This window comes from Rhinopithecus bieti, unplaced genomic scaffold (genome assembly GCF_001698545.2).
Source record: "Rhinopithecus bieti isolate Rb0 unplaced genomic scaffold, ASM169854v2 scaffold_17667, whole genome shotgun sequence".
Taxonomy (NCBI): domain Eukaryota; kingdom Metazoa; phylum Chordata; class Mammalia; order Primates; family Cercopithecidae; genus Rhinopithecus; species Rhinopithecus bieti.
Window position 1 is genome coordinate 2,039,473 of NW_016809668.1, and position 26,265 is coordinate 2,065,737.

At 39.4% G+C, this 26,265-nt stretch overlaps 1 protein-coding gene across 3 annotated transcripts in view; it reads right to left on the bottom strand.

The window, feature by feature from the left end:
- Positions 1 to 17,903, bottom strand: part of SLC24A2 (solute carrier family 24 member 2) — a 271,049-nt gene extending 253,146 nt beyond the window's left edge. Inside the window, exons 1-2 of one of the 3 annotated variants that reach the window (XM_017890099.1) lie at positions 17,695 to 17,903; positions 14,758 to 15,840 (exon numbers count right to left, since the gene is read on the bottom strand). In XM_017890099.1, coding sequence (XP_017745588.1) covers positions 14,758 to 15,687 — 930 coding nt within the window. In that variant the 5' untranslated portion in view covers positions 15,688 to 15,840; positions 17,695 to 17,903. Of the gene's footprint in view, positions 1 to 14,757; positions 15,841 to 17,341; positions 17,621 to 17,694 lie in introns of those variants that run through there. The other 2 variants (XM_017890101.1, XM_017890100.1) reach the window with 2 other exon arrangements.
- Between the last annotated feature and the right edge of the window lie 8,362 nt (positions 17,904 to 26,265).

Here is a 26,265-nt window from a genome sequence, read left to right on the forward strand (position 1 = left end):
ATTAAAAATACTTAATGTTATTTTTTAAGATGGTAAAAAACAGCTCTTTAAATTTCTGTAACCCAAACCCAACTCTAAGACTTCAATAATTTCATTAAGAGGCCCTTGCTGATAATATTTTTTAAACAAGCTTTTCAACTCTGGAAGATTCATCCTGTGATCCACATTTGCAAGAAACTGGACTGAGATGGTGGTATGGTATTCTAAGCAATGTTTTATTAAAGATAAATACCGAAAGCATGTATTGGGGCTGCTGAGAGAAGGAAGCATCATTCAGTAGTGGCATGTGGCAGAGACGCCAATCCAAGGTAATTATGCAATGAGCATAACTGGCAGTAACACTTACTTGGGGCTTGTCTCCCAGTGGAGATAGAGTTGGATTAATTTTTAGCCCAGTTTATGATTCTGCACCAGTGAAGCATGTGGTGTTATTTCCCAGGGCGTTTAAATTCTTCCTCCTAAAGCACAACACTATCTTGTCCTGTTCTATTTATTTTCCTTAAGTGTGTGTGACTTGCAGAGCATTAACATGCCAAAACATATGTTTCCTAAGCCTGTTCTCCCATCTCACCTTCACTTAGACTTTCAAGGTCAGAGCTATTTGTGGCTATCCACTTAATTGGACTTAAAATAAAAGGCAGCAGAAAATAGTAGATTTGTAATGGCCCTTCATAGTAAGCATCAAAAGAGCAGCCTGGCTGCTCATCTGAATGATATTTAAATAAATCAGCCTCTTATAATACGTCAGGGCCACAAAACTCCATCCACCATTCCACCAGTTACTGTGTAGCTGACACAAGCTAGAAGCGAGAGGGAGGATGTTTCCTGAGCCCCTTGGAAACCACTGGAGCTTTGAACCAATTGTGCATTTTTGTATAAAGCATGATCATGTGGTTAAGTTCTCTTTGCCCTCGGAATGTGCACATTAATCAGGTTTGTCCAATTACTGTCCATGCTAGACAAGGACAGAGTAGATCATTACTGCTATTGTTATTTTTTACTGTATATATAGAGCTTCATACAATTACAAAGTGCTGTTCAAGATGGATGCAAATGTTCCTAGGGCATGGAATGGGAGGAGTTACATATATTGGGGGATGGAAGGTGGATGGACAAGTTTGGTCCATAAGCAAGATGTATAAAGCTAAGGGCCCAGGTACAGACAGCAAAACAGGCAAAGTTCACATATGGGAGCAAAGGCCTGTGGCCTAACTGCTTTGCTGGTAGGGCTTCTGGGCAAGAAGTAGGGAAGATTTTATGACAAGAAAGTCTTTTAGATAAGGCAGAGAAGAATCAGGAGGAGGCAAAGAAGGATGATGCAGCAACCAGATGACAGGCATCCTGGGTCCAATGTTCAAGTAGCTTTGCATTCCCAGGTTCTCTATAATCAGGAAGTTCTGAGCCCCAAACAACCCCTGAATCCTCCCCCAGTTCTTAGCTTCAGGGGAACAATCTTTTCCAAGGACCAGGTCAAAGGAAGAAACGGCTTTAGGGTTGATCCAAGGGTCTCAAATCACTCTAGATAACAATGTGCTTAGAAAACAATACAGAACAGCTTGGTAGGGGCTCCCAGGCTAGGAGCTGCCTTATCTATGGAGCACATTTCTTAAAAGCTCACAGAATGGAAGAAAATATTTGCAAATCATATATCTGATAAGGGGCTTGTAACCAGAATAGATAAGGAACTCTGAAACTCAATAATAAGGCAAATAGCCCAATTTAAAAATGGAAAAAGGACTTGAGTAGACACTTCTCCAAAGAAGTTATACAAATGGCCAATAAGCCCAATGTTATCATTTATCAGGAAAATGCAAATCAAAATCATGAGGTATCACTTCACAATCACAAAGATGGGTATAATGAAAAAGACAAATAATAACAAATGTCAGCAAAGATGTGGAGAAATTGGAACTCTCATACACATAGCAAAGCAATATGGTCCAGGGACTTTGGAAAACGGTTGGCAGTTCCTCAAAATATTAAACACAGAGATAGCACATGACCCAGCAATTCTACTCATAAGCATATGCCAAAGAGAACTAAAAACATGTATTCACACAAACACTTGTAAGTGTTCATTTCAGCATTATTTATAATACCCAAAATGTGAAAACAATACCCAAAATGTGAAAACAATCTAAATTCATTCACCAACTGATAAATAAATAAAATGTGGTATACCTATATAGTGCAATACTATTTGGTCATAAAAAGGCTACAACATGGACGAACCTTAAAAATATTATGCTAAATGAAAGCAGCCAGTGCAAAAAGCCACATATTATAAGAATTCATTTATGTGAAATGTCCAGAATAGGCAAATCTATACTGACAAAGTAGATTAGTGGCTACTGGGGGCTGGGCAGAGGGAGGAATTGGGAGAGACTATCAGTGGGTACAGGGTTTCTTTTTGGTGATTAAAATGTTCTAAAATTAGATAGTGGTGATGGCTGTATGACTCTGAATGTATATGCTAAAAAACACTGAATTATACAACTAGGGTGAACTCTATGGTAAATGAATTACATCTCAGAAAAGCTGTTATTAAAAAATCAATAGAGAAACATTATACAATGCTAGAAGGCAAAGAGAACTATTTTGGGCCACAGCTGGAATAAACTGGCTTTTAGAATTGAAATGCCTTACCTAACCTGACGCCCACACTTGCAACCTGAGGGGACAGGAGGGTTTCTAATGATTCCTCTTTCGTAAGTAGGAAATTAATCATTTGCTTCTCGAGTTTAATACAAAAACACTATATTTTATGATTGATTCAGGCTCAGACTTTTTATCATGAACACTCATCATCACCATTATCAACTTCTTGAAGCGTTAAGTGCCCTTTGACCTTCTACCTATGACACCAAGCTAGGCACCAAATACTGCAAATGGGACCAGTTAGTTACTGAGTCAAGGGGAGTGATTCAATCCAAGACAGAAAACACAGATGCTGGCAAACCAACATCAGGCACAGCTATGGCTAGATGGGTGCATGAATAGCTAAGATTAAATATTGATGATATACACAAGAGTGAACACATTTATAGTGTGGCAAGAAGAGGGCTCAAGAGAATTTCATGGTTGAGCAAGGTTTAGTTGCAGAGATAGGAAACTATTTCTCTCTTAATCCTCTGCAAGAATAAAAAGAAAGCAGGGTCAAGTCCAAACACTGAGGATTTGACTATTAGTTAGGGATTAGTTGGGGAACTGCAGATTCATATGGCTGCAAGGGAGACATCAAGAGGAAGGTCTAGGAAATGAAGCCTAGGAAGTAGGCAAGGCCCTGAAATGGCAGTAGGAAAATACTCTGCAGGGAAAGATAGGACTGAAAAATAGGCTTATAGCACAGAGAAGGGACTCAGAGCAAAAGAGACCAGGATTAGAGTATCTTCGGTGAGCTGGGGAGGAGGGGTGCAGAAACTGGACTCTGCTAAACACTTTTCCTGTTTAATCTCATCAAAAATTCATACCCTCCCTATGAGGGAAATTCTATTACTTTAAACATTTATGGATAAGTAAACATAAGCCCAGAGAGGTTAAGTAATGTATCCAAGATCACACAGTTAGGAAGGTCTATCCAAAATAATATCTGTCCTAGGCCTAAATAATAATTTCATTGTGTTAAGCTTTAGCCGTCATCAGCCATCTCAGAAAACTAACAGTTTCCTGGAATACACCAATATTCAATGACTACCACAGGCCTGAAATAAGTGGTTCAATATATATTTGATTGCTATCAGGTGGTAGGGAAAAAGAAAACCACCTCAGCCTACGTAAGTTGCTAGAACAACAGATGACATGTTATAAGTGGGAAAAACGGTGCTTCAGGTTTTAGCTGAAGGTGAAACCTGTATTTCTACCTGCACCCTGCTTGTATAACTCAACATCCATCAAGCAGTAAAAGAGAAAGTTACTTACAGAGAAGCAGAAACTCATCTGGCCTTTCCAAGAAGGTCCTATGGATGGGTCAAGAAGCCCCTCATTACTCCTCCAGAGGAAGCAATCCTCTTTAATTGGGTTTCTTAATTGGAAAGGCACTCTGAAGGAAGGAAGTTCAGCAATTCATGACCTGACTATCTCTTCTGTTGGCCAACCCATAAATACAAGCAAGTACACTTGTTTCTCTCCCATTAACAGAGAAGCACAGAGTTATCAGAGCTGGCAGGATCTTGGAGATAAACTAGCCCTTTCATTTCCAAAGAGAAGATGCTTGGGGCAAAGTGCCTGGCCCAGGATTATGCAGCCAGTGTCTGAGATGAAAGGGACTTCTTTCCAGGCTTAGCCCTGCTGATGCAAAATTGTGACTGCACCCTTTAAAACTGTGAACATGACATTAAATATGGCCTGGTGCCCAGATCCTTTCCAAAACCACCAGTTTTAACCCATGCAAGAACAATGCATCATTTGGTTTACAAATCCAATCTTTCATAAAAAGGAAACCCACCTAATCTCAGTGCAGCTTCGGGTCTAGATTCTGCTTTTCTCTGATTTCATAACCTCTCTGCTTCACCCACACTTCTTTTCCACTGGGAATGACAAGCTCACTGGGAATCAAGAATGACTGGAGGCTCAGCAAGCATATCATGCTGTGATCTATGCCTTTTTTACTCTGCAATCGTTCTATCTCAGAGCCAGAGAGCAATACATGGTTTGGTGGGTGTTGGCCTCAGGATTCTGCAGAAATCTGCAATCGTCAGAGTTAGCCAAATGGACATAGATGGTGTGTGTGCTTGCGGAGGAAGTAATGATGATGTGTGGATCTAGGTCTAAATGGCTGGAAGAGTACCAGTCATGAAGATTAGCATGGATTTACATGTATTTAATGGTCCTTTTAGATCATGGCTCTGAAATGCTAAATTAATTATTAAAAGGAAAAGTTGAGGGTAAGAAGCAGGGCCACCACCAGGCCAAAAGACACCTTTGCGGAATTAAGAAAAGGCACCCCTTCCTCTAGGCAGCCACAGTCCCACATCAGTGCATTCCGCTCATTCAGTAGAGTGATGTCTAGCTTCCTTCTCCTGCTTGTCACCTTGATCAAACAGATGCCCCTGTAGAGTACACAACTAGCAAAACTTTGCAGGGCAGCCCTGCTGAAAGAAAGAAAGAAGGAAAAAAACATTCTTAACGTAACTAAGGCCACAGCCCTTTGGTGGTCCATGAAATTATTTTAGAAAGTTGAAACCAGTATTTTTAATAGAATAAAAAATTTAAGAAATATAAAAATGCCTTATACTTAGATATTATCTTTATATGGATATGTAAATATGTACATATGTATGTGTGCATGCATGTACACATACATATTGAGTTGAGAGGTAAAATATATTTACATGGGTCATGGTCAAAAACATTTGAAAGTCACTGATTTGACAGCTCCCAATGTGAAAAGTGAATCTAATTTGGAGGCCTGCCTAGTCTATATTCTTAACTGCCCAGTGAGAAGCTCTAAGGTACAAGAGAACTAGCTTGCACTTTGAAATCAGACAGGCTCAAGTTCAAATGCAGTTTAAATATCACTAAATTTGAACCTTAGGCAATCATTTATGTTTCCCAATCCTCAGATTCCTGATCTGCAGATGGAGGTGATAATATTTATTTCAGAGTGTTGATGTAGTAAGTACCTGGTATTAAGCACTGCCTACTTTTCAGATCCCTCTCTTCTCTTGACTTCGGAGAGACCTACAGAGAGCAGCAGTCCAGGGACACACATGCAGCTGCCAGGGATAGTTTTCCTCGCCAGAAGCCACCAGCGCTGAGGCGGTCTAATGTCCTACAGTGAACTTTAAATGACTTTCTCCCATGCACGTTGTTCTCCCATCTGTATGGAAGAGCTACCTCCCACAGCATGCTTAAGCTAAAATTATTGCTTGGTCAAGTCAATTAAATCATTTGAGAGAAACTACTACATGTAAGTCAGTTAAGAAAAAGAGTTGGGTGATACGGGCATGGCTAGACTCTGATCTTCTGTTTAGGGTGAATGTATTAGATTGCTGCTTTGGCCTGGTTAGAATATTCCACATTGTAAATATTACAGCTCCTGAGGATAGAAACGACCAGCCAAAAATCTGTTAGGTCACTGAGGGCGAATCTCCCACATTCCAGATGTGGCAATAGGGTTCCTTGGAGGTACAGAATCCCCCAAAGTTAAATGGCCGAGGAGCCCATCCCAGTCCCTGAAAACTTCATTTCCCAACTCTTTGGTTGAGGACTCTTCTTCAGAATCATTCTCCCATTAAAACAAAACAAAACAAAACCTGCAAAACTTCCTGGCTTCATTTAGGTGTGGAAACGGGGAGAGAGAGGAGAGCTAAAGTTAGTGATTCTCAGCATATATTTGTAAGAGATCTTTGTGTGAGTCATCACAGCTAGCTTTAAAATTGACACAAAGGACACAGGAAACTGGCAATCTATAAAAGAAAAATGTCATTCTTCATAAACATATGTTTCAAAGCTCAGACTCCCAAATAAAGCAATGCACATTTAAAAAAATTAAAATGCTATGTTTCATCTATGAAACTGGAAAACATTAAAAATTATAATATTCAACACTACCAAGTATGTAGCAATGTGGCAGAAACTTTAAAAAGCTAATAAGCCCTGACCCAGAAATTCTGCTTCTATGAAATCAGAAATTCATGTGTAAAGCTATTTGTTGTAGTATTTTTTATAATAGTGAAATATTACAATAAATGGCAACATAAAAGGCTTTCTATATTATGATAACACTAAACAGTAAATAGCATTTTAGAAAAACATTTAATGATGGGGAAAAGGCTCCATAATAGGCCAAATTTTCTTTTAAAAATCTTAAAACTGTATATATTCAATATGGTAAATTTAAAATTTTGCATGTCCAATATGTTCCTATTTAAATATATAGGTGTGTATATATATGTCTATGTACATATGCATGTGTATATATATGTGTGTATGAGAAATTCAGAAGAATGCTATATACAAAAATGTGCATAGTCATCTTTGGATGATGCAATGGAGAGAACATAAACTGTTCAAAATTTTCTTTTATATTTTGATGTTTTATACTCTTGTACAATGAATACATTAGTATTTGATAAATATGTTATTTAAAAGGCAAACCTAAAATTTAAAATGGCCTCATATAACTTCATGTTAGAATTGCCCCTCAGATTTGAATGACTAAAACTTGCTGTTTCTAGGATTTATTATTTTGATGAGAAACTTTACTATGATGGTTGGGCTGTATGAAACATTGAGAAAATGCCATCAAAATTCCCTAACAGTGTCACTTGTTGTATGCATTATCTTTTGAGAAATCTATAGTCTGAAGCATATATTTCCGGCAATAGAATAACAAACCCTTCTTAATATAGTGCTACCTAAAATGTTGGAATATTACACTTTAAATATATTTTTTAAATATCTATTTTATTTAGTGAGGAATAAGGGATTCTTAGAACCCAGAACACTGACTAAATGCAAGTCTAGAAATGTCTGTATTGCTTTGCCTTCAAGGTATTTGCCATTCCCTGGCCGCCTAAAGACTAGGTTTTTAGAAGTACAAACATGAGGCCTGATAGGGGGAAGAGAGTTCAGAGACCCTCTCTATCTGTAAGCTGAGACTCCTGAAGGGTTGACACTTTGAGTAAGCAAATAAGAAAAAAGAAAAACTACCTGGCAAAGGGAGGTGGTAGGATGTGTCTATTTGAGTCTTAGTGCTGCTGAAAGTTGAACAAGGGGAAGAAAGATGAATCTCCCTTAAGAATTTTAAAGCACAGGCTCACTCATATGGGTTTGCAGTCTGAATTCACACTACCTGGGTAGCAAAAAAAAGAAAAAGTCAAACATGTAGCTTAGAATGGCCCCAGCTGGTAGTACTCCCAGACCTTCGACAGGAGAGCAATTCTCTCTGGAGGAATGCACTTAAAACCCAGGCCTCAGTGGAGTCCCACAGGAAAAGTTCCAAGAAACATGTGTTCAAAGTTTAAAAAGCTTTCATAGTTAAGAATCAATAAAACAACAAAACTAGACCCACAAGGATATTGCCACAAAATTTATCAACAATGAAATATAAAATAAATATACTTAACATGTTTAGAGGAATTAAAGAGGCATTAAAAGTATGATGAAATTAGAAACAATGAAAAGCAACCTAATAGATTTGAAAAAGAGTCACATAAGACTTGTAGAAATGAATAATATAACTAAAATTAGAAACTCAACAGATGAGCTGTAGAGCAGATTAGACAAAATTAAAGAGAAAATGAGAAGCTAGAAGATAGATATGAAGAAATGACAAGAATGAGGATCACAGATAGAAAACCATGAACAGTGAAAAGACATGGAAGATAAGATAGTATAAGATATGTCTAATTGAAATTCTAGAAGGCAGACTATAGGAAGATCGGGGTAGAGGCAAAATTGTTGGAAAGCACTAATCCTCAAAATCAAGAAACCTAATGAGTCACAAATAGGGGATACCGAAATGAGAAAATCACATGTGACATATCTTAAGGAAAATGCCAAATACTCAAAGCGAAAACCTTAAAAGTAGTCAATGAAAAAAGAGAAATTTCTTATAAAGGAGCAATGTTTACATGGATGGTAGTCTTTCAATGGCAAAATGGAATTGAGAGACAGTGGAATATTATTATCAAAGTGGGATGAGAAAATAATTTTCTACTCACTACTTCTGTCCTATATTTCAAGAACAAAAGTGAAATACAACTCTAAGTAGATAAAAATCAGGTGCATTTACTATTAACAGATTAAGAAACATTATGAATGTACATCAGGAGTAGAGGAAAAACCTGTAGATAAAAGGTTTGATATACAAGAAGGAATGAAGAGGGGGAAACCCAGTACATATGTGGATAAATCTAAAGACAGTGACGGTAAAATGACAATGTCTAATTTATGAGGTTTAAAAAATGAAAGTTAAACCTCAATAAAGCTGTTTACAAAACATCAAGGTAGGCAGGCGCGGTGGCTCACGCCTGTAATCTGAGCACTTCGGGAGGCCGAGGTGGGCGGATCACAAAGTCAGGAGATCCAGACCATCCTGGCTAACATGGTGAAGCCCCGTCTCTATTAAAAAATACAGAAAAATTAGCTGGACGTGGTGGCGGGTGCCTGTAGTCCCAGCTATTCGGGAGGCTGAGGCAGAAGAATGGCGTGAACCCGGGAGGCGGAGCTTGCAGTGATCGGAGATGGCGCCACTACACCCCAGCCTGGGCGACAGAGCGAGACTCCGTCTCAAAAAACAAACAAACAAACAAAAACACATCAAAGTAGAACTTAAATTCTGGACTTCAAATTATATACAATGGGTGAAGTGGTGACTGAGTAATTTTCTAAGGTACTTAGGTTGTTTAGCTGGAGCATAAACATCTGAATTAACTTTATACTATGTTAAGTTAAATACACAGGTTAAAATTTTTCTTTCTTTCTTTCTTTTTCTTTCTTTCTTTCTTTTTTTTTCTTGTTGAGATGGGGTCTCATTTTGTCGCCTAGGCTGGAGTGCAGTGGCACGATCTTGGCTCACCGCAACCTCTGAAGCCTGGGTTCAAGCAATTCTTCTGCCTCAGCCTCCTGAGTAGCTGGGATTACAGGTGCCTGCCACTGCGTCCAGCTAATTTTTGTATTTTTAGTAGAGACGGGGGTTTCACCATCTTGGCCACACTGGTTTTGAACTCCTGACCTTGTAATCCACCTGCCTCGGCCTCCCAAAGTGCTGGGATTACAGGCGTGAGCCACGGCGCCCAGCCACACAGGTTAAAATTTCTAAGGCAAGCATCAAGATAATAGAAATAGAGTGTATACATTCCCAACTATTAAAGGGAAAAACAGATTTAGAAAAAAATTCAAAAAAAGGCAAGAAAAAATTCTAAAAGAAACAGAAAGGCCAAAACAAATAGAAAGTATACAATAACATGATGAAAAAATCCAAATGTTACAGTAATCACAGTCAAAACAAACTAAACTTTCCAGTTAAAAGATAATGCTTGTGAAACTGAATTAAAGTGCATGTATATGCTGGTTACTAGAGACTTATCTAAAACAAAAGAAGGTTGAAAATAAAAGAATGGAAAAACTAAACCTGTCAAATCCACACTGTGGATGTACTTGTGTCCCCAGTAGCCATACAGCAGCTTAACATACGATCCCACTCTTTGCTAAAGTTAAGATACAAATTATCTACTTCTACCAAAAAAGAGGGGAGGGGACAAATGAAAAGGAGGGAAGAGGAGAGGAAAAGAAGGACAAAGAGAGGAATAGAAAGGGAAGGTGGAAGGGAGACATATGGGGACTCCAGTTCTCCAGGATTCACAAAGTTTAGGTCATCTGTTGCCAGGGGAAACCAGAATAGCAAGGGAAATAGCCAAGGGCAATTTGAACTGTGTGTATCAAAATCCACTGGGCCCTTTGAGGTCTCTCAAAATGCCTTGTTCGCTCCCTGAATCACAAGCAGTAACTGATGGGTTTACTTTTAGGATAAGTAGAGGGAAACAAAATAAGGAAAATATCACCAAGCTATATCCCTAGATAAACACACTACTTTAACAGTCAGTTAAGAATTTTAATGCCTAAACTTTTTTAAAGAAAGACAGATAATTAGTTTCCAAATCTGTCAAGCAATACATCTTTTTATTTAATATAAGGACCATCTTACCTACTTTGAAGTTTGTATATTAATTTTACTAATTAATAAATTCTGTGTCTTAAGCAAAGTTGGGGCAACACGTATACTTATACAATTATTTATGGCTTGGTACTTTACAAGAAATACTTCATTTTATGAAGAATATTTATAATTTTATTTTAATCCTGATTTTCCAAAGAACATTAATCACAGTTTGAATCGCTAAAACCATTTACAGCTTTTCAGAAACACACAAACTGAATAAAGCAAAGCACACCTAAATTACTAAGTAGTCTGGCCCTCCAACTCTCCAGCTTTAAGCATCTTTATTTAGATCGTGCCCTTCATTAGAACCAGGCCAACTTGCTGTCAGATTACAGTGCCAAGTCTAAGACGAAGTTAAATACCATGGACAGCTGCTTTCTAGGCCAATGACAGCCTAGCACCATAACAGATCAACAGCCCCCGGCAGCCAGGCCAGGAGCATAGCAAAATGAGCCGAATGACCTGAAACTTAACTGCTTCACATCCTGCAGGATTCAAACTTATTCCTAACCAACTATAGAGATGTTCTAAGAAGAGAGCCCCAAGCATCTATAAATAAAAATACCCCGAAAGCAAAAGTCTCTGCTCAGCATGGATATTGCTAAGTCCCAACCAATGGGCTACTCACTTTAAGCAAAATTCTAAATAATAAAATTTCAGGACAAAATAAAGACATTTTGAAGTTTCCTTGGAGTTAATGTTTGGCCCATTTATATTCACTGTATGTGAACCAGAGCTTATGAATATTATAATACAGCAAATATTATATAACCCTAAGGGGAATAACGGCCTGCTTAACTCGAGGATTCACTGGAGCAAATTCAGTCTTCAAAGAATGTTTTATAACTCTTGAATCTAAAATAATTTATTCCCATTCATTTTTCATTTAAAAATGAAACATAAAAGGAAGGCATTAACATTTATTGAAAACAACCCACATTTTCCAAAGATCACACTAGATGCTTAACATTCATTTCTTCGTTTAATAATTTTACCAATCTTATGAAGTAGGTATCATTGAGGGTCAGAGAGTTAAAATGACTTCTCTGAAATCACTGGGCTTATTACACAACCAGGCTAAAACTCTTTCCTTTTGAGTAAAAGCCCCAGAGTCTCTTCACTGTGTCATGATAGTATACAACTTTTTAAAAAGGGTAGTAGCATCACTAAAAGAAATAACAATAATAAAAATAAGAACCACACACAAGGTAGAGAAATTAAATGAGATGAGAAACTGTTGCTTTAACTATGAAAAAAAATGCCAGTTCACATTTTTCCATGCTTCACAGTTACCCTATGATGTACATCATCAACAATGGAACCAAATTAAGATTTTCTATTTGTCTATGAAGCAAGTAGTTTCAAAGATATTCACTGCCTAGAGCCCAGCAGAGTTGACTTTTTAGCAAGAACCATTTGACGATTTGTATAAGAATATCTAAAATGTGTTTCCTCTACCTTCCCAAACTCCCATGCCCCATAATTTTGCAAATAGGACAATGAAGTGGCTCTGCATGAAAACATGCTTAGTGTTTTGCTTCCTAAATTCTTGTACAGCACATTTCTCTCTATGAAGACTCCATCGAAGGCAGCATTTTACTTAAAGTCTTTTTTTCCTAAATGTTTTGGTGATGTCAGAAGCATTAATTTCTGTAAGAAAGGTAAGCTACACAGTCAGAATTCAACTCTGCAGCCCAGGGGACTAGATGACCACACTCAAAGATTCATCCCAAAAGATTTTAATTACATTAAAATCACATTCGGAGATGACACCTTATGTTCATTGCTTGGGGAGCAAATCTCCCTGAGTTTCTGAAATCAGGCGTATGATAAAGGCTGTAATTACTGAAAAAAAATTCCAGCAATAATTCAAAAGTGAAATTGGCAAGGTGAAATTTCCTAAAGGAAATCACACATCCTTATGCACGTTCCACTTAAAAACGTGTGACTGTGCTCTGGCAATTTTTTGGGAAGTACAAAATAAGACATAGCTTTGTTTAGAAAAAAATCTCTACTTCCATTATTTATCGAATGTCAAAAGAAACATTAATGACTAAATGGAATAAGTTAAAGCTATTTGGTGCTAAATGGAAAACAATACAATTAACACATTTTGGGGCAAAATCAGAAACATAAATAGTTATGAATATAACCTGCTTCTTTTTAAATTAAGTAAATGTAGAATTTCCAAATTTTAGAACACACAATATTAAGTATAGCACAAAATTATGGATATAAATAACAAGTGTTAAGGGATGACAACCTGAATTTCTGACTTTAAAATAATCATAAAAACGATATAATAGTCACCTAATTGAGTAGGTAAAGATCCTTCCAGGGCTACTTTAATGAATGGTTTATAATGGACCAAATATAGTTTATAAACCTGTATTGGGAAAGCTATTTCTAAAACGCATGAAACCATCTTCCACTCCACTAAACCATCTCCCACCCCACTAAAATCAGAATACAAAATCCTCCCGCAATCCTACATACACCATTGGATTGCTCTGCAGGTTCATTTTTCATAAATGTTGTCAATCTAATGTTCAGCCAAGTCTCTAAGTTAATGAAGTTCCACTAGGGTGTAAGAAAACAAGAAAGTACTGAGTTCTCAGAAAGACTTTTTGCCATTGATCTGCCCAAGAAATGTATAAGATATTGAATCATTTCCTTGTCTCTAAAAAATATGCATTTCCTTGACAATCGTTCAGTACTTTAATTGGAATAAACACAAGACTATCAATGTAAACCACCCAAACAGACTCGAGGAGAGCACTTGAGGGATCATCTTTTTGGCTGCTAAGTTAGAGTAGGGGAGAACTTCCAATGATGGTCCTATCTTATGCCCTGAAGGAGATGTACTCAGTTGTCACATCTGAATGCTTGTTTGCCACATATTTTGCTAAATGATTTTTTGGTTTTACTACAGTTTCTAACAAACAAGCATTTGAGAGAAATGTTAGAAAAAAATATAGTACAAGTAGAAATATTACTAGTCTTTTTTCCTGCAGTTTGCTTCCATTTCATAGCTGCAATGAAAATGATGGTCATCAAACTTGGCTATAAAAGAATTATGTAAATTTAAATTAATATTATTTTCCTTTTGGACAAAATCTCTCACCCCCTGCTCAAACATCTGTTTTTTGCATACATGAGAATTTTCCCAGATGCTGGCACGAAAAGTCTATGTATGTATTTTGGCTTTCTCTTTTAAATCACATTCAGAGATGACATTCCACTGCTAGGATATAAATCAGAACTGAAATTACAATACCACACACAATTTTATTGATGCCGCTTGTCTACTACTTAAAAAACTTACGTGTTTGCAGGAATTACTTCCAAGCTCTTTACCAATATGCTTTCCACCCACCTAAGCGGTAGGATGGCCACTATTGTTATTAAAACTCCCTCAAATTCTACTCTAAAACTAGTGAAGTCATGTTTATTATGGTGTGCAAAATGGGTCATTGTGATGCAGGGGCAGATGGTGGGGCTGGCCAATGACTCTCTTTACAATGGATACTGATCAGTTCCTGGTCAAGTGATCTAAGGCATGATTGTGTCAATCAAGAAAAACAGCCATGACAACAATAATGACAAGACCTGCTGGGGTAGGCTGCTGACTGGAAGGTGACACAAACATTTTTCCTCAGACATCTGTAAAGAGATGGTTCTTTCTTGGTTTTTGTCATGTGTTCATTAAAAAAGAAAAGGTCTTGCAACTTTCTAGGCACATACACATTTTTCTGTGAAAATTAAATTGTTCACAAAATCATTATGCCCACTTTCAGAAAATAAGAGACAAATAACTGCTCAATCGACTCTGGGAGGCTTATGTAACCTATATTTACAAGTGTTTTACTCTGAAGCAAGTAGCTGGGCAACTTAGTAAACATCTGCAAGAATACCCTAAAATTATTTTTTCCACTGCTATGTTAGTCTAGCTATCACAGAACTGCAGAATCAATCTGCTATCCATAAGAACCCCAAACACCATCACATCAAAAAAGTTGCAGATATCAAAAACATAATAATTCAGAACTGCAGTCAAGAAAAGCATTAAATAAAAAACCACCACCACCAACCTTTGCTTGGGCTTCTGGTGCTGTCACCTTGACGACCTTATTGCGGTTTATCATTTGCTTCACCCATTTTTCTACTTGGACGTTGAATTTCATGAAAACCACATAGCAAAAATAAGCTGTTAAGAGAAGCAAGCTTTCCCACCACATGATGACATTATCCAGGAAAAATATGATCAGCATGATCAAGTCAACAATGTAGAAAGACACATCTCGAAAGAGCGGCCACCATGTCAGGTTTAAGATTTCTCTAGAAAACAGAGCACACATGCCAATAACAAAGAGGATGTTGAATACTGCTGAACCTACAATTGTGCCTATGCCAACGTTGCTGTGAGCGATAAATACCCCTATGAGAGACGTGAAAAGTTCTGGGGCTGACCCCCCTGCAGCCATAAAGGTGGCTCCAGCCACATCATCAGAGATGCCCAGTTTTTCAGTGATGACAGTCAAAGAGGGAACAAAGAACTCATCACAGACAATGGCTAAGGCTATGAACATGTAGATCATTCCAATGACATGCAGAATGATTGCACCTTTTCTTCTCTCCTCAAGGGAAAAGATGTCTTTCGGGTAGTCTCCTTGGGCATGATCTGTACTATTCTCAGACTCACCTTCCTTAGGAAGAGGTGGCTGTGGAGTATAATCCTGAATCTTGTCATTTAAATCTAAGAGAGTTCTCTGACGGTAACCCTGTGCTACCTTAGGGCCACTTACAACACTGGCCTCTCCTGTGCTCTGTGTGTCTGTCTCAGAAAAGGCACTGATTGAAAATGAGACAGTGCTAATGGCTACCAGACCCATGAAAAGGCCTAAGATTCGAATTAACTTCAGTTTTTTCTTGACATTATAATGTCTTCTGCAGCCAGACAGTGACTCATCCAAACACCATTTCTCTAGGAAAGTGATGGTGGTGCTTTGGTGCAGATTCATCCTGGGTCTTCTGGTGGATATGGTGATCTTCGAACTTTAGACTCAACCAGATGGTTCTTTCATACTTTTCCTTACTTTATAGTTAACGATGCTTGTGGGGCACTTTCACAATCAGGGATTCTTATGCTTCACAGGAAACTTTCATCATTTATGCTTAAATAAAAATAAAAACAAGAATAAGTACATCATAAAATCATGTCTTTTTAATAAAAAGATATTTGCAGATATGATAAAGTCCTGTCCTGCAGCTGTGTGATCTTGGGTAAGTTACTTTACTTCTGTGCCTCAGTTTCTTCATTTAAAATGGGGACAGTTACAGTACCTATCACCCAGGATTGTTTTTAAGATGAGTAAAAACATATGTAGCACTTAGTATAGGATGTGGCACTTATGAAGATGTATGTATAAACCCAAATAAATATTTTGATAAATCCAACGTTAGGTTTAGAGAATGCAGATGTAAGAATAAAAATTTTATAGGTGAAAAATCTATCAGATTATCTCATCTTAAATCATGTAACAACCTTCCAGGGCTATAAGAAGGTCCCACTTCTTTCAGAACTGTCTAGGTACTTGGCAACTAACAATTATTCATTGTTTCATCGTTTTCTTTTGGTCCAATTACATAATTCTCAATTGTAGGCAAATTTTTCTGGTTTATCATTTGGAAAGTGAGTGTTTCTTTAGTTTTATTTTTTCTGCACACACAGTGATATCAGATCTTATTTTTCATAAAAAGCCTCTCCTTTATCAGATGTGGGAAAGTAGTCCTTTACAAATTTAAGTTTACAAAAAAATATTTTGGTGATATGCACAAGCTGTCTTCCCTAAACTAGACATTGTTTTCAGCTAAAGCTTTTTTAAAAAAACAGCCTTTAGTCATATTTAAAATAGGCAGCTTAGTAAGTCAAACAACTCCCAATGCAGTGAAATAACAAGGTTATTTCGAGAGACCACATGTGTATTTCATAAACAATACGCAAGTTGTAGCAATACCTCTGTCCACAAAATCTGCCCAAAATAGCCCCAGCACTGACTTTAATAGGTTAGATATCCAAAGCAGAGTTTTCATTCTCTATCCCATGGAGGAGATGGGTAAAATAGCCAGACATGACAGCTGATATTCTGAAGAGTCCTCTTTTTAGTTTTTCTTTAAAAAGACCATTCTTTTCCATATCATCGATTTCATTTTGGAGGCAGTCGCTGAGATAATCTCAGGTGTAAAATAAGCTAATTAAACACACGCTACTTAAATACTGAGATTAGCTGGAGCTCAGGTTTTCAGAGCAAAGCAAGAGCACAAATCAACCCAGCTGAGTTGCTGCTCCTCCTGAGATAACCCGAACCCATCACGGAGATTCCCAGCTGGCTGCGAACGTCAACGCTTAGCAGGAACGATTAAGCGTTTCACAGCACTCGGGGGATTGTCTAAATGCCCGGCCCGGGCGACCATCAAGGGACAGATTCAACTCCCCGGGCGCAAAGTCATCTCCAGCCGGATCCCCGCTCCCCCTGCAAACCCACCGCTCGTCTCCCCGAGAGCTGCCTCCGTAGGAGAAGTTCGCCCCCAGCCGCGCCCCAACTTGCCTTGCGTGGTCCCAAACTTTCCCTGGTGGATTAATAGGAAAATAAATCTAAAGGACAGACGCCCCACCTGTGAGCTTAGAGCTGGGTTGCATTTGGTGAGGCGGTTGGCCCGCATCCCCCTGAGTCGTTTGTAGGTGACTGGGGAAGGGAAGCGCCCCTCTACGCGTCTCCCCCGACGACAGGCCTTGCCCCGCGCTCCCCATCCCAAGCCCAAAGCAAGGGTAGGAGAGGCGGGGGCTCCAAATCCGCGCCCCGGAGCAGAGAGAGTTGGCTAACTCCTAGCGGGGCCTGGGGCGCCCACATCCACAGCAGAGCCACCTGTGAGCCTGTAGCGCAGCAACGGGATGCCCGCAACCGGGATCCGGGGACCACGACCACCGCGGCTACAGCAGCAGGCGGGGCGCAGCCGCCTGCACTTACCAGGATAAGATGGGAGGACGCGCACACGGCGGGGCCCCCGAGCGCGGCCCGTCGCTGCAGTCCGCCGCTCTCTCCGGCCCTCTGCCTACCCGCTCTGAGGCCCGGGCTCTGGCTCGCACTGGCCGCCGTTCTCGCCAGCCGGGGCTGGTCTCGGGAGGAGACTGAGCAGCTGTGAGCCCGGCGCTCCGAGTCTGGCGCTGCCCGGCCCCCGCCGGCCCCTCCCTCTGGGCTGTGCGCTGGGAGCGGGGCCGCAGCGCGCTCAGCTCCCGAGTCCTTTGCTCCACGCCTCCTGGGCGCAGAGGCGACGCTGGCAGCAGTCTCTTAGGAGATTTCTCCGCAGTGTGGACGGGGGTCAGGATTTGCAGGCGAGCAAGGGCAGAGAGGAGAAATCGTACAGGTCGGTGATGCGCCTAATTCACAAAGCCTGAAAGTGCTGTCAACTTTGGGGTCATCTTATGCTGGGCACCGCCTCTCCAATTATCTGCAAAAAGTGATAGCAGCCGCGCTTTTCTTTAGGAGGCGATGCGATGTGTAATGGTGGAAAAGACGTTCAGTGAAAAGGCACGGAGGCCTGCAGGACAGGCTGTTGGGGTTCAGGGTTTCTTGAGTGTTGGATTTGGATGCTTGGGACACTGCAGGGGCTTCAGGCTTGCAGGGTGACCTTTCATTTCACGGATGATGAAAGTGAGACCCAATACCCAGTGTCATTTTGAATCACTGATAGGCTTCGGCTTCTGGCCTCGGTATTTCCAGCCTAGTGCTCCTTCCTGTCCTGTCTGGAAAGCAAGATCCCCTTGACCACAAGAAATAGAATCAGGCTTGTTGGGGTTGAAAGATTAGAATCTGGGCCGAAGAATGGAAGACAATGGTAAGACAAACTGGTAGTGAAGGAACCTCTTTCACCCAACCCTGTGCCCACCAGCAAAGCTGCCAAGAGGTACCCACCTCGTGAAGCTCTGGAAACTTTTCGCACATTTTCCCCTCTCCTTACCCTCTAACCTTCTGTTCTCTCCCCCATCCAAGAGGGCTTCCTCATGCCCTCCTTATGATGGGGGTAATGGGTATATCCTGAGAGCTCATGACCTCTAACTTAGAGTACAGCTCTGTAGTCAGACCTCTCTGTCTACTCATCGATAAGTCAAGGGAAGTCTTGGGAACTTAGAAATCTTTTTCTCCCCCCTCCCTCCCAATCAAAGCCAGGCATTCAAGACAACTTTTTTTTTTCTTCTTCTTTCTCCTTTCGAGACTGAATCTTGCTATGTTGCCCAGGCTTGTCTTGAATTCCTGGGCTCTAGCCATCCTCCAGCCTCAGACTCCCAAGTGCTTGAAGACTATAGGTGCCTGACTGAATTTTTTTATCTTTAACTTTTAATTTAGAAAACTTCAAACATATGCAAATGTAAGAAAGTAGTATAATGAATCTACATGGGGCCAGCACCAGCTTGAACAATTATGAACTCACGGCCAGTCATATTTCATCTACACTCCTTTTTCTTGTGTCATCATTTTGAAGCAAATCCCAGAGCATCATATCATTTTATCTGTAAATATTTTCAGAAAGCAAGAAAACTATCAACTACCACTAGGGTTGTGTCAATAAGACTCAGGGGACAATTCAAACAGGCAGTCACTGACCAAAGATGAGCTAATTTGAGCATTAAAAAAAAAAAAAAAGATAATTGCAATTGTTTAAAACACATCAAACATGATTATATCTATTAATTGATAATATTTTAAAAACAACTGAACACATTGATTGATGGTTGAGAGGGAACCAGTTCATAATTTTCAAAACTATTTTAGGAAAAAGAAAACCATTGTGCATTTATTTTGCCTTTTCTATACAAATTGGACCTCTGGGTAACCAATGAGGCTTTATTTTTACCCTGCCTTTGTCTATTTTCCTAGTTTAACAATCCTAGTCTTCCCTGAGGCAATAGGTGCCTCTGGCTACATGGGCTGTGGAGGGGAATATCATGCACAAAGTTCTGCTTAAAAGAAAATATTTTAACATAATTTAAAAAATTATTTCTACAACCATGTCATACTGTTCTTACCAGGATCTTTTGTTGTTGTTTGTTTTGTTTTAAATTTTATTTCAATAGGTTTTAGGGTTCAAGTAGTTTTGGTTACATGAATAAGTTCTTTAGTGGTAAGCTCTGGTATTTTAGTGCACCCATCACCTGGGCAGTATACACTATACCCAATATGTAATCTTTTATCTCTCACTTCCTCCCAATCTTTCCCCCGAAGTTCCCAAAGTGTATGATATCATTCTAGTGCCTTTGTGTCCTCATAGTTTAGCTCCTACTTTTAAGTGAGAACATACGATATTTGGTTTTTCATTTCAGAGTTACTTCACTTAGAATAATGGCCTCTAATTCTATCCAAGTTGCTGCAAAAGACATTTCATTTCTTTTTATGACTGAATAGTATTCTTGCAGGAGTAAAGCGGTATCTTGTGTTTTTAATTTGCCTTTCTCTAATTAGTGATTTTGAGCATTTTTCATGTTTGTTGGCTGTTTGTATATGTTCTTTTGGGAGTTGTCTATTCATGTTCTTTGCTCACTTTATTTGTTTTCTTCTTGATTTGTCCGAGTTCCTTGTAGATTCTGGATATTAGTCCTTTGTCAGATGCACAGATTGTGAAGATCTTCTCCCACTCTGTGGGTTGTCTATTTACTCTTCTGATTATATCTTTTGCTGTGCAGAAGATTTCTAATTAGGTCCCATTTACTTATTTTTGTTTTTTTTGCATTTGCTTTTGGGGTCTTAGTCATGAATTCTTTGCCTAAGCTAATGTCTAGAAGAGTTTTTCTTATGTTATCTTCTATAATTTTTATGGTTTCAGGTTCTTCCCCTACAGCCCAGAGATGACCCTGAGTCTTGATCTGGTGAGAAGGGGAATGAGATCCAGGTGAAGACTTCATGAGTCCACAGATTGTATTGGTTGGGATTTGCATTTGGTTGCATATAATAAAAATTCATTCTTGGTGATTAAACCAAACAAGAATTTATTTTCTCATGGTAAAAGAAGTCTGAAAGCAGACTGCCCAGGGTTTATAAAACAGCTTCAAGATGCTATCTGGGAACCCAGATCCTTTGATGTGTCTTTCTTAATGTATGGCTTTATCCTCATGGCTACAAAATGGTTTCTTCTTTTGGCATTACATCTGTGTTCCAGGCAGGAAGAAGGGAAAGAGTGAATGGTGAAAGGTAGAAGACCTCCTTACTAGGCTTTGTCTTTTTATTTAGGAAGGGACACTGTCAATGCTTCACTTATATTTCACTGATCACAACTTGGTCACAAGACATAGCTGCAAGGGAGTGTAAATGGTGTTTCAACTGGGCACATAGTCATCTTTTAGAAAATCAGGGCTCTTTTAGTAAGGGAGAAGGGGAAAATAAATGTTGTGGGAGTGACTAGAATTATTTGACACACAGTTCCAAAGCATCTCAATGAGATCCATATTCGACTGAAGATTTGGCAGTTGACCAAGAACTTGGCAATTCATTGCCACAACAGTTGAGAAGGCTACAACTTCCAACCTGGTAGCAGTGGAGAAAAGCAAGGCCTGTCATTTGTCCAAGTCACACTACATGGAAGCAGAGGAATTGAATAACAACTGTAGGTCTCCCAGATCCACAGATCTTATTGCCTAGTCATAAAGAAAGGATAGCTTCAGGAGAAAATTTACTACCATCAGATGAGTTGTTAAACAGTAGCACTTGCTAAGAGACTCAAGTAGATTAATCAATGGGTCTCTTTTTAGAAATTATTAAGGAGCTACTTCTTTATATTTGTAGATACTTGTATAAGTATAAACATTAGTTGGCATCATATTTACCCTTCTATTGGCTGTAAGATTGGTTTTAACATATAGTTTATAGGAGTCATTAGTATTACCAGTTAAGAACAATGGGCTCTTTTGTTTTGAAGAGGAGGCTTTCAAAATCAGTAATGAATTTTAAAATCACTGGGTCATACTTAAGCTAATAAATGATTTTAATATAAAACTTCCAAAGGGGTGCTAGTTAATAGTTTTGCTAAGCACCCATATCATTTTCACATAGCATGATTTGCCACATAGGATGGCATGATTTAAAATAGGGTTAGAAATATCCTCTTGCCCCATCTGAAGTAACATCCCCAGGGGGCCACTGTATCTACAGTTCCACCATTAGAAATTCATTGCTTTGGCTTTATATTTTATAACTTCAGGAATTTTTAGAGAAGCAAGTAGCTCTGGAGTCATAGTAATGATTGGCAATTTTTTATTGTTTTTGACTTGACATTCAGTCTCAAGGGAAAAAAATTCTAGTAAACTGTCATGAGCAGAAGGTAAAAGAGATGGTTGAGGGCCAGGTGTGGTGGCTCACGCCTGTAATCCCAGCACTTTGGGAGGCTGAGGTGGATCACCTGAGGTCAGGAGTTTGCGGCCAACCTGGCCAACATGGTGAAACCCTGTCTCCACTAAAAAAAAAAAAAAAAAAAAAAAAAAAAGCTAGGTGTGGTGGCAGGTGCCTGTAATCCCAACTACTTGGGAGGTTGAGGTAGGAGAATCATTTGAACCTGGGAGGCAGAGGTTGCAATGAGCTGAGACGGCACCATTGCACTCCAGCCTGGGAAACAAGAACTAAACTCTGTCTCAAAAATAAATAAATAAAAAGATAGCTAAGTCAGAAAGTTTTGGGCAACCCAGGGACAAAATGAAGTACAGTACTTATACTTTGTTAATCATTTCTTTCTTCATTATCTCCACATATACCACCTTTTTTCTGACTTTTATTAAAATCTCTAGCTTCTCTGTTATTAAAATTGCAGGCAATCAGCACACTTGTGAAATATTCAATGTGCACAAAAGCAGTAGTTCCAAACCTTGACTTTAGCTAAGCAAAAGAACTGGGGATATTTTTAAAAGACTCCTGACAATGACCCTCACTCTTCCCCCATTACTATGAGCCCCGTAAGAACAAAGAGTCAGTATCGTGCATTTCTCAGCATCTAGCCCTGTGCTTGGCATTTTGGCCAACACATATCTGTGGAGTGAATTAAGATGATGGCAAATACAGTTACTTAAAGGAAAGTGAGTCAGTCAGGAGGATGTAGGTTATGCTATGGTAACAAAAAGTTCAAAAATCACAGTGGCTTAAAACAATGAAGGTTTTTGTTTCTCACTTGTGTTACCTGTCCTTTGTGAAGTTTGCTGTGTCATCCTAACTCCTAACCCCAAGCTGGTCACTATCTGGAACACTGCCATTTGCTGTTGCAGAGAGAACAGATGCATGGCAAACCTAGAACTTGCTTTTGAAGCTTCATCTTGGAAGTGATGCATCACTGCTGCTGATATCTCATGGACTGAAGCCAATCAGATGGCCATATCTATTTTCAAGGGAGCAAGAAAGTGCAGTTGCATTGTGATTGTGTGCTTGGGAGAAGAACAAAAAGATTTGGTGATCATCAATAGTAACTACCACGATGGGCATCAGTGGTGGGAAAAGGGAACTGATATGTTACACACCTACCATGAACTAGAGTGTTTGCTAATCTCTTTTCAATCTCATGAGTTTTATCACTATTATTATCCACAGATGAAGAAACTGAGGCTCAATGAGGTTAAGTACTTTGCCCAATATCAAACAGCTCCATTTGAATCCAATAATGGCTCCAAAGCTCGAGTTCTATTTCTCATAGTATATGATAGTCTCTGCTTAACTAAGAGTTAGTTGCATTTTTCCTGTTGAGATTATATACTTAGAACCTATGGATTTCTACCAACAGCCCGTCAACAATCAAGGATAGTTGTCTACTTCCTAAGAGGATCTGCTTTGCTTGTTTAAACAAATCACAGATATAAGTATCAAAATATCCTGATGTTCTTTAAGAAATGTTCTCCTCAGGCCTCCAAATCTGGACTGATTTTGTTTTCCTTTGCATTGGGCTCATTTTTTATCTGGTGGCTTTCCTTTCCAGTTCAATGAGAACCATAAAAGTAGAAAAAAAGTTCTGTGGGATTGAGGGATGAAAGTGCAGACTTCTTTGCTTTTGATGGAGATTTCTGCAACAGCACTTAAGGCCAACCCCCACATGATTGCTTTTCTTCTTACTCACTTACGAGGTGAGAAGTGATGAATGCCTATTATTTTACATTAGGAACAGGAATTTTCTGGCCTTAAAAGCCCAGGAAGCCCTGAAATTAAGCTTCTCTTTGCAATACCAGCTCAGCTTCATTGCACCTGAGCACCAAAACAGGTTATAGTCATTATCCCAAGTGAATTAATGCAGGAACAGAAAACCAATGCCACATGTTCTTATAAGTGGGAGCTAAACATCAGGTACACATGGACACAAAGAAGTGAACAATAAACATGGAGGCCTACTTGAGGGTGGAGGGTGGGAGAAGGGTGAGGATTGCTGATTACCTGGGGGACAAAATTATCTGTACATCAAACCCCTGTGACATGCAATTACCAGTGAAACAAACCTGCATGTTTACCTCTGGAAACTAAAATAAAAGTTGGAAAGTTGAAAAAAAAAAAAGCCAGTGTGAGGTCTCCAAGGGCAGAAGTGTGGTCTGTCCATTTCATCAAGAGACTTGGTGTCTCAACCCTTGGCTACTATTGCTACTGATTCCAGCAGGGGCTTCCTGAGAGTCCCCCAGGGTACTTCCTTGCCTCTCAGAGGCACATCAGTAAGGAAATAAGGATAAATAATACTTGTAAAGGAGGCACACTGGAGAAGAGGGTACAAAGTCAAGACAGCCCACTCGGAAGGCAAGCAAGGAGCATTGCTTTTTATGACTCAAAAAAAAAATTGTGCTCCTGCTGCCTTCTTTCTTAAGCTAGACTCTCTACCTATTTCTGGTTCAGAATTTCAACATAAAATAAAACTTAAAATACTGGGAAAGAGGAGCCATGTTGAGCCTTGAGCCTCAAACATAGGACAAGCCAGAAGGAAGGTCCTATTGTGTCTGTGGTTTCTGAATACTGAACTAAAATACTTGTTTTATTCAATTCATAAAATTGAAAGCAATGTCACTATTTTCCCAGCTCGGTTGTGGAGAGGGGTCTCAAGTTGTTCTGCTGGAACAAAGCTTCCTCCATCTCCTCCATACAGTATGTACATATGTGGTGGGTGTAGTGGGCTGGGGAGTATCCCTCAGCATCCTGACACTGTGTTAGCAGGCACCCCCCCAGGCCCCCCCTCCGGCCCAATGCTGGGATTCAGGTAATAAGCCTGCTTGGGGTTCATGCCCACCATTCTCCAAACTGGCATTTCTTAGTGATAACAGTGACAGTTCCTCTCCACTTGCCTCTCTTTATGCTCATCTCCCAATTTGTTTGAAGCCAAGATAGGAAGACAGGTGACATATATTGAACCCCTCAAATACTCCAAATTTATATGGAAAAACTGTAAATCTTTCTCCCCGAAACTTCTGCTTCCTGGTCTCTAGAAAGAACAATATTCAAAGGTTTTAGCTGTTTTGTTTTTTAAAGTTTTTGTTCCCTGGTACTTAGAACCATCTTTCAAAGTAGTAGGGTCACTTTCCTGTCTCTTGATCTTTCTGATTTGGATGTTAGCTCTTAAATTTTTATCAGGGAAGAGGTGAATTTCCTCCTCTCACAATATTCTCCCCCTTCCCTCCCTGAAGCCTCTATCTCACCATACTCCCTCTTCCATTCTTCCCATATAGTTATATTACCACTTGGAATACATTAATAGTCAGCATTTATATCCTATAATTATGTAACTATAAGAATCAGTTGAGCTGCTTAGTATACTAATTCACCCCAAACTCTCTGATAGAACTGTTCATTTCCACTCAGTGTTTTCAAACATGTCAGTTGAACTTCCAGTTTCTTGTTTCTTCCTTGACAGCCTATGCCCAAGTTTTATGTCTCCCACATGGTACTTCATTCTAGGAATTTTCTGTGCCTCTTCTTTGTGTTAAAAACCCCGTGTCCTGAAGCCTCTTTCTTGTTTATGCCTTTGCTTTTTGGAGCACAGCCTCCAGTATCTTCCCCAGAATGGGGTACATGAGGAAAATGTTTGAATCCTTGTATGTTTTTGATGTCTTTTTCCCACTCCCATACTCTATTTTCAAAGTATGACTTTGTGTAAATATCTAGGTTAGAAATCATCTTCCCTCCATATATATATATATTTTTTATTATACTTTAAGTTCTAGGGTACATGTGTATAACGTGCAGGTTTGTTACATATGTATACTTGTGCCATGTTGGTGTGTTGCACCCATCAACTCATCAGCACCCATCAATTCGTCATTTATATCAGGTATAACTCCCAATGCAATCCCTCCCCCCTCCCCCCTCCCCATGATAGGCCCCGGTGTGTGATGTTCCCCTTCCCGAGTCCAAGTGATCTCATTGTTCAGTTCCCACCTATGAGTGAGAACATGCAGTGTTTGGTTTTCTCTTCTTGTGATAGTTTGCTAAGAATGATGGTTTCCAGCTGCATCCATGTCCCTACAAAGGACGCAAACTCATCCTTTTTTATGGCTGCATAGTATTCCATGGTGTATATGTGCCACATTTTCTTAATCCAGTCTG